Source organism: Paramisgurnus dabryanus, chromosome 10, assembly GCF_030506205.2.
Source record: "Paramisgurnus dabryanus chromosome 10, PD_genome_1.1, whole genome shotgun sequence".
Classification (NCBI taxonomy): Eukaryota; Metazoa; Chordata; class Actinopteri; order Cypriniformes; family Cobitidae; genus Paramisgurnus; species Paramisgurnus dabryanus.
This window is the reverse complement of record NC_133346.1, coordinates 30,720,554-30,732,651: the sequence shown is the minus strand read 5'-3', so window position 1 is coordinate 30,732,651 and position 12,098 is coordinate 30,720,554. Positions and strand designations below refer to the sequence as shown.

Genomic DNA, 12,098 nt, shown 5'->3' with positions numbered 1-12,098 from the left:
GTGCAGCATGTATACTTGCTAAACAAGCAGCGGGCTCCGACATAATATTAGTTTGCGTCCATATAAACTCATAATTACTCCCGCTCGCGTTTGAATGACAGCAGAGAGACTCGCCCCCCGTCTCACAGACCACCCCCTCACAGTATTCAGGACAGATGCGGTCGAAAGTGGACAACAGAGACGGATTTAAATACCAGGTGTAAACGCAATGTGTCTCTCTCGTCCACTTGTGATCCGATCGATGAAAACACATCTTAATACCAAGTGTAAACAGCCCCTAAGTGGGATAGATGAACTAGCTAAGAGGGAGATGGCAAAAAACTGTCATGTGACAGAGGTGAGGGACTGCTATTTATAGACACCTCTTCGCACTGATTGGTTGGATTACATGACCAACTTATTTAAAGCAACACTATGTAGTTTTTTTCCCTTTAAATAATGTCTCTAAAATTATTTCAGTGATAGAACAACTTTTAAATGGACAAATTGTACTGTTGCTGCAACCTGAGCAGCCTCCTAGCTGCTACAAGCACACTCTGAAAGTGGCGGTGGAGGGTAGGAAACACAGCCCCGCCCCTCCCCCTGCTTGCAGAAGAGTGTCTGATACCAGGCATTGTTGCGCTTTTTAACCACATGGGGGAGCTGTAAGTCATTTTTACATGGAAACTACATAGTGTTGCTTTAAATAAACTTCATTTGTCAGTATTTAATTCACATGCTCCATACACAGCAATTCGATAACTGTTCTACATATGTGACTTTAAGAGCCAATTAAATGTTACCAAAAACTGCTAATCCAATAATAAAGATCAACAGATTTATTAGTATGTTACATATACCGAAAACATACTGTTCAATCCACATGTGAGTAACAGAAATAGCTCAGTTTAAACCAGAAAGTGATGCCACATACAGTTAAAAGCCAAACAGTTATGTGAGTGTGATACAATAAACAATGTTTTATATAAAATACATAAAACTAACTTACTTTGCAGGGCTCCACAATAAGCATAGCACGATGCTCTGGCCAGCTAAGAGAACTGACCGAAGACGCAAAACAGATCTCATCACTTTCCCTACGCTTTTTATAAAGTTTGTGTGCGCACCTAAAGCAATGCACGCAAACGGTAAAGACAGCTCCCAAAATTATCTCAAAATGCGGTGATTATCCTAGTAAGTCTTACTCTTGAGGGGAATATAAGCAGTTGAGAAATGAAAAGCGTGTGTAATGGTAGGCTATATTGGATCTGTGCACTTTTAAAGTGGTATAAAGGATCTAGGCTATTTAATTCATACAGTAAAAGACTATGCAATATTATTGTACATTTAAAGGGACAATGTCTAGTTTTTTAAAGTACTTTATTAGTCAAAATCAATGTCTTTATTCATAAATATGTCCTCATTGGTGTCAAATGACCTCTGCCGATGATCTGACTTTTCTTTGTAACCCTAGAATTTCTTCTGTTTACATTGAACGGATAAGTCCTAGAAGGCTTCCATGTCCGCCAAATTGAAAAACTATAATAGCAGAGACGGACAAAAAGCACTACCGCAACACGTTTTTGTTCAGAACACTTGAATCAGCTGAAACAAACAAGGATATAAATGAGTACATAACGGCTACCTTAGTTGCAACACGCAGTTGGAAAAGCGAGGCGCTAGAGAGCACTATTCATTAGAATGCAAAATACAATTTTACCACTAGATGGGGGGAAAATCCTACTTACTGTCCCTTTAACTACTTAATTCACTTTCTGTACTGTACCTGAAAACTAAAGACCAATCTGAAAAACATGAAACGCACTGTTTATTTCACTTTTAAGTTTGTTTTATTGTATTTATTTGTGCTATTGCTCATAAATCCTTAGCATTGAGCCAGCTGCTTTGTAAGTGCAGTCTCACGGGTTGCTCCCCGTCGAACTTAATCATGACCGGCTGCGCGTTTGTGGGCATAGTTGCTGCAACGTGGGTCAAGAGGGGGAGTGGTTGAGAGCATATTCTACAGTACACATCGTGCAAGTTTATTAAATTTATTTTTAACTCTTTTGCCATATCTCGTCAATCAAGAGAAAACACTTCCCTGCCAATGACGAGTATTTCCGTCTTTCCGCAATACCGCTATTATCCACCAGGTGGCGCCCTTCCGCAACTTGTTAAAACCGAAAGTATTGCCCTATAGCAAGCGGCTGCATGTCCGTGTCTGTTTTAAAGATCGCTCTGAATGGGATCTCTATGAAAAGTCCGTCACAAAAATGGAATTATCTCTGCTTTTTGCTCAAAATGTGGTGTTTTTGCAGAAACCTACCCACATTCAAAAGCTGATTACAAAAGAACCACTGAAGGTAGGATGAAACGTTTTTTTTTTTTTTTTTGAAAGCAGAGGGTCTGTTCTTTCATTTGGTATATTGTATGTTTATATATTTAAAGAAGAACATTTTCTGGAAGGCATTAAACTTTGGTGAAAATCATGAAAAACGCTGGCGCTGGCTGGCAACTTTTTTAATAAACGCTGGCGGTGAAAGAGTTAATATAGTCTTTCGTCAATGTCCATGCTCATTTATAAACTGAAGTTATTATTCTAAAATAACTGTGGCCCCCCCCTTGGTGGCGCCACTGGATACGATTTAGCTATGAGTTAAACTAAGTTACTTGTGTTGTTACTGCTGAAACCGTCTATAGATACCAGCAAACAGGGAGAGAAGCAGCAGCTCATTTGCATTTAAAGACACACACAAAACAGCACTTTTTCTTCCACACCCAAAATGGGGCTATATAACTGTATAATATATCATCTCTAGGGTATTTGGACCTGAAACTTCACAGGCACATTCTGGAGACACCTGAGACTAATATTACATCTTGAAAATTTGCTTTATTAGTTGATATTAATGATTAATGTTTTTATAGGAGCATAAAATGACAGCATTTTAATATAAAATGATTCATGTTCAACTGAAGGAAGTCATAGCTGTTATCTGGTATGAGAGAAATTTCATGTTTGGTTAAATTATTCCTTTGAGGAAGTGTTAATTTGCCAGGGGATTTTCAATGTGTTTGTTTAGATGAGTCAGATGCTTGACCACACCCACTATAATAATATCTAATGAAAACAAATTATTTTTAACTGAATACTGCATTTACTGACTGATTGACAACCAGTATTTCAAGAGTTGAACATTATTTGTTTATATTTAATCATGTACAGACAGATAGAAAGATCGTGAAACAGTCAAACATTACTGTAGATGTACACAAGCATTTATTAAACTAGTGCTTATCAACTACGGTCCTGCATTGAGCAGATCCAATGCTTTATACATTTTGTATGTCTCTCTTATTTAACACACCAGTCTCTGATCATCAGCTCAGTTTGTCCCTATATGCATACATCGAGTCTCATTCAACCTCCTGCTCGTTCATTTTTAAAGTTAGACCTCCAGCTTTTAAGTATTCCTCAATCTATGTCTTATCGACAATTTAACAAGAGAAAAAAACAAATGAATATTTTTATTATCTATCATATCTTTCATAATTAATTTAAGGCAAACTTGTATGAAGTAAATTGGAGTTGCTAAACTGTCCTTGTTCTGTAAGTGCCCTGTGATGGACTGATCATCTATAGACAGTGTACCCTGGCTGTGGGCCAAGATCTTGGGATAGGCTCCAACCCTCCCCTGTCCTTGTAAAGGATAAGTGAATTTGGAAAATACATTCATTAATGTTACAGAGCTGTGTCTATGGCATTTAAGGATTAAGTGAGATCTCCATGAACTGAGATCAGCGGGACTAAAGTTGATCTTTTGCATCTATTGTTCATACATCATGAATCACTGTCTCCATCTAGTGGTGAAGTTACGGAATTACTCTTACAAAACTGATCAGTGAGAACACTGAAATGTATTTTTTCTTGTTCATTACAGGATTTTAAGAACTTTAATGTGCTGCACCGAGTCAATATCGTTGACTACTGGCGGGTTTAAGATTAATCTATTTTAGCATTGACAGTTCAGACAGAAATGAAAGTAATATCTGATCTACTTAAAACATGACGTATTCAAAAACAAACAAGAGACAATGGAGCTCAATATAAAACGGATAGAAACCAGATAACACAATTAATGGGGGAAACCTTAACCCTTTAACTGGCGCAGCCCTTTTTGAGTGGGGAGGGGGGTGAAAAGATGTACACCTTCAAATGAATATAACTCTGGGATTTTTTTGGTCTAGAAGCCTAATTTTGGTCTTTTTTTAAAAGAAGACACTTTAACGTTTTTGACGGAAGTGTCTGGAGGTGAAAATATATATTTTCATATAGCAGTTTCCATTTATTTGTAATAAATAAAAAATGCAATATAGTATTATTTTTAATACATAAAATTATCAAAAAACTGAGGTTTGTGTTGGTTTGCTGTCAGGTTTGTTGCATACTCTTGTCACAAATGAATAAATTCAAGTACTGCATTATTATTGCTACCGCTAAAAAGTTTTAAAATATGAAAACTACATTCTTAGACCTTTCCAACAATATACAGTTTGTCATGATAAATTATCATTTACATGAAAAATATTGAATTGTATACTTAGGTGTCCTGCTCATGGGACAGTGGCAATTAAATATTTTAATTAAATCATATAAACTATTTAATTTTTTGCCCACACAGCCATACAAAGACCATATAGTACAAAAAGTGCATTTTATGTTAAAGAAAATTCAAAAGGACTATTAATATAAGTCATAATAATGTATGCACTGAAATTTATTCATAACACATATTGTAAAGGAATAAACATTGCACTTTTCCTCAAATATTTCATCAAAAATATGTGTGTTAAACATCATGTATGAAAGTCTATAAAAATCCTCAGGTTCTTCATCTGCTGTGGTTTTCACAAACACAGTTTCCCGGACAGGGATTATACCTAGACTAAAATAAATGTAAGAGCTGTCCAAGCTGAAAACAACTTGCACTTACATATCTTAAAATACATCAGTGCCCTTTGTTCTGCCTCAAAATGCAAACAAGTAATGTTTTTAGTAAGGCATGTTTGTTAAAACTAGTTATATTTCCTAATTAAACTAAGGCCTAGTCTTGGCCTAAAATAATCCCTGTCCGGAAAACCACCCCAATTTTCACATATTATGCAAAATCAAACATAAATATGTGTTGCCAGTGTATGAAAACAACAACCTTACAATAAAAATAATTCACCTTCTCCTTCATTTTAAATCTCCATGAAACCACAACGGTCTCATTAGACATGCTGTTCTGATTCTCTTTTTAATGTGACATCACACTGATAAAGCCCCGCCCACAGCCACTGACTGACTGGCTTATTTTATCCGAAAGCTTTTTTTAATGAGTTTGTTAGCACATTGTAGCATTAATGCTGCATTTTGGACATGCTAAAACAAATGATCTGTGAGGTATTTTGAGCTTAAACTTCAGACACATTTTAGGAACACTTGAGACTTATATAACATCTTGTAAAAAAGTTCATAATATTGGCCCTTTAAAGTATATCCTGTTGTTTGTGTCATCTGATGAAGACCTCTCTCCAGAACTGTGTAACAGTAAAGTTTGTGTTTCTGTTAATCAGTCGTCTCAAAGCGATGGCTTCTCGTTCAGATTGTTTATAAGCGTCTCTCCAGATCCTCCTCAGATGTGAACTGTTCGAGGGACTAACAATAAAGTTGAAGAGTTTTGGAGATGGACACTTTAAATGAGTCGCCTCAGCTCGCCAGACTTTAGCTGGCAGTTTCTGTAATAAACCCAACAAAAAAAAGAGCACAGAAAGTGTTAACAGATACTTAAAATATTAATTTTCTTTGGATTATTGGATTTTAATTTTCTACATTAATAGTTCTGAACTTGTTATAGTAACAGACTGCTTGTATGGTCAACAGAAGAGATCTCTACATATGCATGAATGTAGAAGAAATAGTGTCAATTCATTTAGTAAAGTACAGATACAGTTAGGTTTTTCTGTAGGTCCAGGAACCAAAACATACATGAATATCTGCACAGCTGTAAGATTTTGTTATGAACAGAAAGTCAGAAGAAATGCATTTATTTTAAACACAGTGGTGTTAAAACTTTAATCACTGCATTCCTGGTCATTAAAGAAAAAACTACAATTGGTAAATCCTCTATTAGAAAACTACATTTTATGCTAGATTTACAACTTTGCTTTGCTTCTATATGATTTCTCTCTGTCATTTCTGTATCAAAGCTGTTGATTACTTTATATAATTATAATTATATTTAACATTCGCTAAAGTCAAATTACAACAAACTGAAATTTCCTGTGAAATCGTACTCAAAAACTTGACACTTATGGTTGTGAATCTTCCTTAGTTAAGGAGACCTTAGTCTTTAAATAAACAAAACAGTAAAACTTTCTATAAGGCCCGTGGTTATAATGAATTATAACCTCTTTATAATTACTTATAGGCAGTTATTACTATTCTATATATTTATAAAAGACACAACAACACCTACACCCCATCATAAGAACAGTATATTTATAATATGTTTATTATTACTTATAAATCAGTGTATAGTGGATTATGAGCATGCACATTGAAATGCATCACTTATAAGTAATAACTGCTCAGTCGTATACTTCCATGAGGGTATTTATAAAAATGCAGCCTGCATTGCTAAAATGTCATTATGTTATAGTTACAACTTACTTAAGCATGCAGATTTAGTTTTATTTCAAAGAACTGATTTGATTTATATTGTTATAACCATGTTATAAGTTACTTATTATGAGTAATAATACAGTTATTTACCTCTATAAATGCTTTACTGATGGATTTAAGTATAGTGAAAGCATAGGATACAATTCAAATGTTAGGAAATCATGAAGTTGTTATCTTAAATAGCCATGCTGGGAGTTACTTATTATGAGTCATGAAATTATGAAGATGTTATTCATTATCTATTTTCAATAGTTTAATTGCCAATTTAAAAATAATTACTATAATGAAGAAATGAAACAAAATCCTATACAAACAGATGCGATTTTCATGCTAGTAAAACACTGCAACATAATTTTTGTTTGTAAAGGATTTTTTCAATTACTTTTTTATTTAAAATTTGCAGATAAATAATTGAAAATGGATAATAACATTCAAGTTCACTTTACTTAAAGCTATCAATAATGCATTTATAGAGGTTAATAACTGCATTATGACTGATAATAATTAACTTATAACATGGTTATAACAATATAAATCATATCAGTTATTTGGAATACTGTAGAAGTGAATCTGCATGATTAATTAAGTCGTAACTATAATAATATAATGACATTTTAGCAATGCAGACTGCATTTTTATAGATACCCTCATGGAAGTATATGGCAATAAATCAGTGTATATTGGATTATGAGCATGCACATTGAAATGCAAATGCATCACTTGTAAAAATATAAATAATATAAATGTAACTATACTGTTCTTATAATGGGGTATAGGTGTTGTTGTGTCTTTATAAATATATTTATAGAATAGTAATAACTGCCTATAAATAATTATAAAGGAGGTTATAATTCATAATAAGCATGGACTTTAAAGAAAGTGTTACCAAAAAATCTTGAAATAATTTAGTTTAAGCTGCAGATTCTATCAAAATTTGATCTGAAAATGTAAAAGCTAAAATAAAACCTCAAAAAAAGAAAACTTGAAGTCCACAGTCATAAAGCAGATGGCTTTAGATGTGGTTCATTGAAAGACTTCAAGAGGTTTACTGACTGTGAACTGAACTTACCTTATTATAACCTATCCCCCATATTGTACTTCCGCTTTGTGACAATAGGTGGAGTTATATAATCACGTGTGGAAGGAAATAAGATATAAAGAAGTGTGTCTTTGACAGGTTTAATCCTGTCTGATGCCCGAACATTTTAATTTTATCTGGCAAACGCGAGCGTCACTTTTATCATAAACCCTTTAGACGTGTCTGCAGCCGGCACTTATTTTGACAAGACACATGATGCACATAGGATCTCTTGATGCGCAGAACACCTATTTTGAAACGATGAACCACACACATGAGGGGCTACATACATGTTGTGACGAATTTCGCACCCTCGAAAAATGAAGTCACCGGCCGCCACTGATAATCACAATAAATTGTATTATCTTAACACTGTTGTTTCTCTGCTACTACACCTCATGTGTTGTTTTTACTTCATAACTGCAGTATTTATAAAGCAGCATTTTTCCACTGAATCTCTCTGTTTCCAGACCTTAGTTGCATTGTGCTTTAATCTACTCAAAGATTAAAGGAACTGGGAGATGACATGTAGATTATTTCCTTACCCGTTTCTGTCTGTTGATGTTCTCCCAGACTCTGTCACACACCAGACACTCAAACACATCAATGAAGTTCTCCTGGGTGATGTCATGAACGCCCCACTGACGTTCCCTCAGATGTTTTATCAGATTCACATTCGAGATCTCCCGCTTGAGTTTCCACTCCAGGTATTGTGAATATTCCCAATCATTCCTGTCCAGTCTCTTCAAATACTGAGCCAGTTTCTCTGGCGGCTCCTCTGGGTTCACCACAATCGCGCTTCTCTTGTCCGGCAGCCACGCGTGAACGTTCGGAGCTCCGTAGTACACCGGCACGACACCGATCTTCAGAGGTCTCCACAGTTTCTCAGTGATGTAGTCCTCACAGACGGCGTTCTCAAAGGCCAGGATGAATTTATACTGAGAGAGCAACTGATAGAAATCCTGATGGTCCATGGCAGTGGAGTCTCTCAGATGGGCCGGTAGGTCTTTATTATGAAGACATTCTCCGTAGGAGTCCACTCGAATGTGCTTCATCAGTTCCTGAACGTAAACGTCTCGATCGGACGGCGGGTCGCAGTCAGACTGAACGTACACCACGGGTGCGAGGGTTTCTCTCAGGTGGTTTTTGAAGGACAGAGGAATCAGATGCGTATGTGAAGTGAGAACGCTGAGGTTCTCCAGATGTTGTGTGGTGAGAGGAAGATGAGAATGACGGCTGAACGTCGCCGTGTGGTTGAACAGGGTGATGAGCGGCTCGTGAAAGAGTTTGTAGTTGTTCTTGGGTGACTCCTCATGAAACAGAGCCCAATGATGGTGATCGCTTCTCGGAAGAGGAAGACTTTCAAAGCTGAAATCTGTACCTGAATCAATAAAAGGGACAAATATAAATGATGAATGTAATTATAACACACTTCAATAAGGTTTGGTAGTTAGGTATATATATACACCATGACCCTGTTTAATCCTGGTTAAGTAAATGTACTGCTGAAAAATTATCTATCAAAGAATTCTGTCTATTCAAACTGGACTGTTAAAGTCATGTGAATGTGTATCAGAAACACAAAAATCACACTCACCATAAAAGAGATAAGCTTGTGTCAGTGGATGAGAATGATAAGATTTGTTTACAGTAAAGAAACATCTGTTATGGCCACAATCTGCCAGTCGTCCCTGTTCTCCGGTCAGTGGAGACCACCATACAATGATGGGATCCTGAAAATCTGATCCATGATGGGTTAAAAATGTTCCTCTCTTGGTGAGCCGTGTCTCTACAGTCTGCCCAAACTCCTCTATAAACTACAGCACATATAAACACAACAGCAGGCAGATAAATGACAGGTATTATACTGAAGGTCTACAGATACATCAATTCACAAATAAACTGAACAAAATATTTAGTGTGATTAATTCAAAACCATGCCACTATAATTAATTTCTTACAGAAAAGTGCAAGTATAAGTACAAGCCTTGAAATAACAAAACTTAATTAATTTCCAATAGTATAAAAAAAACACTATACGTTTGAGTCAGGACTTGATATAAGACTACATACATTGAGATATTAGTAAAGGTAAATACTCAGGGTGAGATACATAAGACACGGACAAATCTGTCTCGCCGAGAATCAGAAAACATTAAAAGCTTTTGCTGCACAATGAAAGTTTTGTTTTAAGTTTTACCTGTAAAGTCATGATTATAAGCATGCACGCGCACGCGCATAGGCACACAGCGAATAGTTTTTTAACGGAGATTCGCATCATTTCTAAAACATTAATGGTAAATTCATTTAAATGATCCCTGGCGTGTATAAATAAATACGCATCATATTTGCCATCTAACACGCAGTTTCTGAAGTTTTATTGCTCTACGCGCATCTGTACAAACACGCAACTATTTCTTTGTTTGGTGTCGTCACTTCCGTTGCACGCCCCTTCAACTCCGCTTGAAACTACACACGCTTCCGGCTCTGATTTCTCGTGCTTTGTGCAAACTTCAGATTTTTTCCCCTTTGCATACATAAAAAATATGTTTGATTGGTGTGTTTAATAGAAAATAAACTGAACATTTCTTTACTTCTGACTGAATTCAATATAATAATGTACTTCAGTAATTAGTGAATTAATTGTTCAGTTTAATGATAAAGTTCACACAATCACATTTATAAAATAAATAGTTCTTACCTGAAAGCTGTAAATAAAAGAAAGATATAATTCTGCATAAAGTGACATCCTTTTCCTTTTAGTATTTTATTTATATAAGGAATAATTGATAACAGCGTTAATTTATTCAAAGTAATGCACATCTAAATGGCCACATGACGTGAAGTAACACCTAAATTATTTTTAAAAATAATTATTTTAAGAATAATTCAATGGATTGGAGGAGTCAACTATTCCACTTATACCAGTGTTTCCCAACCAGGGGGCTGGGGCCAGTCTCAGCAGATTTCCAGGCGGGGCTTAAAATGATTAAAAAAATGGACAAAACAAGTATTAAAATAAGCTAAAATCAAGATGTTTCTTATTTTTTGGCCATTTTAATAGCGAATATACATCTGTCAGGTCATTCCAAGCTCTAGTTAATATTATTTGGAAAGAATTAGTGAGTTGGGGGCCTTCAAATATTGTTGTGGGCAACTAGGGGGCCTTGAAGTGAAAAAGGTTGAGAACCACTGGCTTATACCACGGTTACTACATCATGAGACATTGTTCAGATTTTTTATTTCGAGACATTTGGCAGGTTATATCCTTAAAAAGCTATTGTGAGTAGGACAATTTTCTTATGCGTCTCATCTAAAGCCTCTATTACTAATTCCAAAACCTCATTTGAAAGCGAAAGGGAGGGAGGAATAGAGAGAGAGAGACACTGTAATACTCACCTGCAAATGTTGCTTTTGATGTAAAGTGTTTGCTGTAATGGGAACAATGGGAACAAGAAGGCCTATCAATATTAATACAGTATTTTTTCTTCAGCATTTAGACCATGTATTAATTTGTTTTAGTTACTATATTATCAGTAATGAAGCACACAACTGAACAAGCAGGTAATCAGTGTTTATTTACTATATTCATTTTTTTAATTCTTCTCTAAGTAAGGGATAATCCACGGCCAGCCATGCATTAAAGGGTTTTAATGCACGACGTAGAGGCGAAGAACCACCCGACGCGTAGCGGAGGGTGGTTGCCTCTGCGAAGTGCATTAAAACCCTTTAATGCATGGCTAGCCGTGGATTATCCCGCTTATACCTTGGTTATTTGCCAAGTTAAAGCTGTAATTAATGTTTACAGTGTAATTTTAACCGACAGGTAAAAAATGACGGTCATCTTCTTAAGTTAAGGCTCGCACTCCGTCCGCTTTATATATATATATAGTGCCATTGTATTGCATTTATTTAAATGAATTATCATATTTATTTAAATTCATTAAATAATTTATGAATGACAGCCAACACTGACAGTGACAAGGCAATCTTTATTTGAACTAATCATTTATTTAAATGAATTATGTAAAGTGTGAAATAAAACCAACGTCTCTAACCACGATTACTATATAAGGACACATTACATTTATTGAAATGGATTAAATTAAATGAAAACAAAAATCAAACAGTTGGAAATCTCTCTCTCGCTCTCTCTGCAAGTGTAACTGTGTTACTATGGTTACCAATGTTTATAGTAGTGGATTAATTTCTAACTTTAATCAAACTGACTGGAACTACCTGTGCGTTAAACGGTTTTAATGCACACCTTCCAGCCAATCACAATCGAGTATTTAAACAGACCATGGTATAACC

General features: G+C 35.5%; 1 protein-coding gene across 2 annotated transcripts; it reads right to left on the bottom strand.

Moving 5' to 3' along the window:
- Positions 1-3,031: 3,031 nt before the first annotated feature.
- On the bottom strand, positions 3,032-11,170 carry fut10 (fucosyltransferase 10). Of its 2 annotated transcripts, XR_010520678.2 has the most exons (5): positions 9,985-11,170; positions 9,382-9,601; positions 8,330-9,165; positions 5,241-5,760; positions 3,032-5,210 (listed from the first exon to the last, which is right to left on the bottom strand). XR_010520678.2 is itself a non-coding variant. In XM_065240516.2 (4 exons), exons 1-4 carry the CDS (start codon positions 10,063-10,065, stop codon positions 5,536-5,538), a joined length of 1,362 nt encoding a protein of 453 aa, XP_065096588.1. In that variant the 5' UTR covers positions 10,066-11,170; the 3' UTR covers positions 3,032-5,535. The 2 variants fall into 2 exon arrangements, 1 of the variants encoding a protein (XP_065096588.1); XM_065240516.2 differs by having other exon boundaries at positions 3,032-5,760.
- Between the last annotated feature and the right edge of the window lie 928 nt (positions 11,171-12,098).

Bases quoted from the DNA above. Each gene is read 5' to 3' on its own strand.
- fut10 (XM_065240516.2), bottom strand. From the start codon at position 10,065: ATGATGCGAATCTCCGTTAAAAAACTATTCGCTGTGTGCCTATGCGCG. The intron at 9,166-9,381 runs GTGAGTGTGATT...TTATTGATTCAG, and splicing joins ACAAGCTTATCTCTTTTATG to GTACAGATTTCAGCTTTGAA. The intron at 5,761-8,329 runs GTAAGGAAATAA...GGTTTATTACAG, and splicing joins ACATCAACAGACAGAAACGG to AAACTGCCAGCTAAAGTCTG.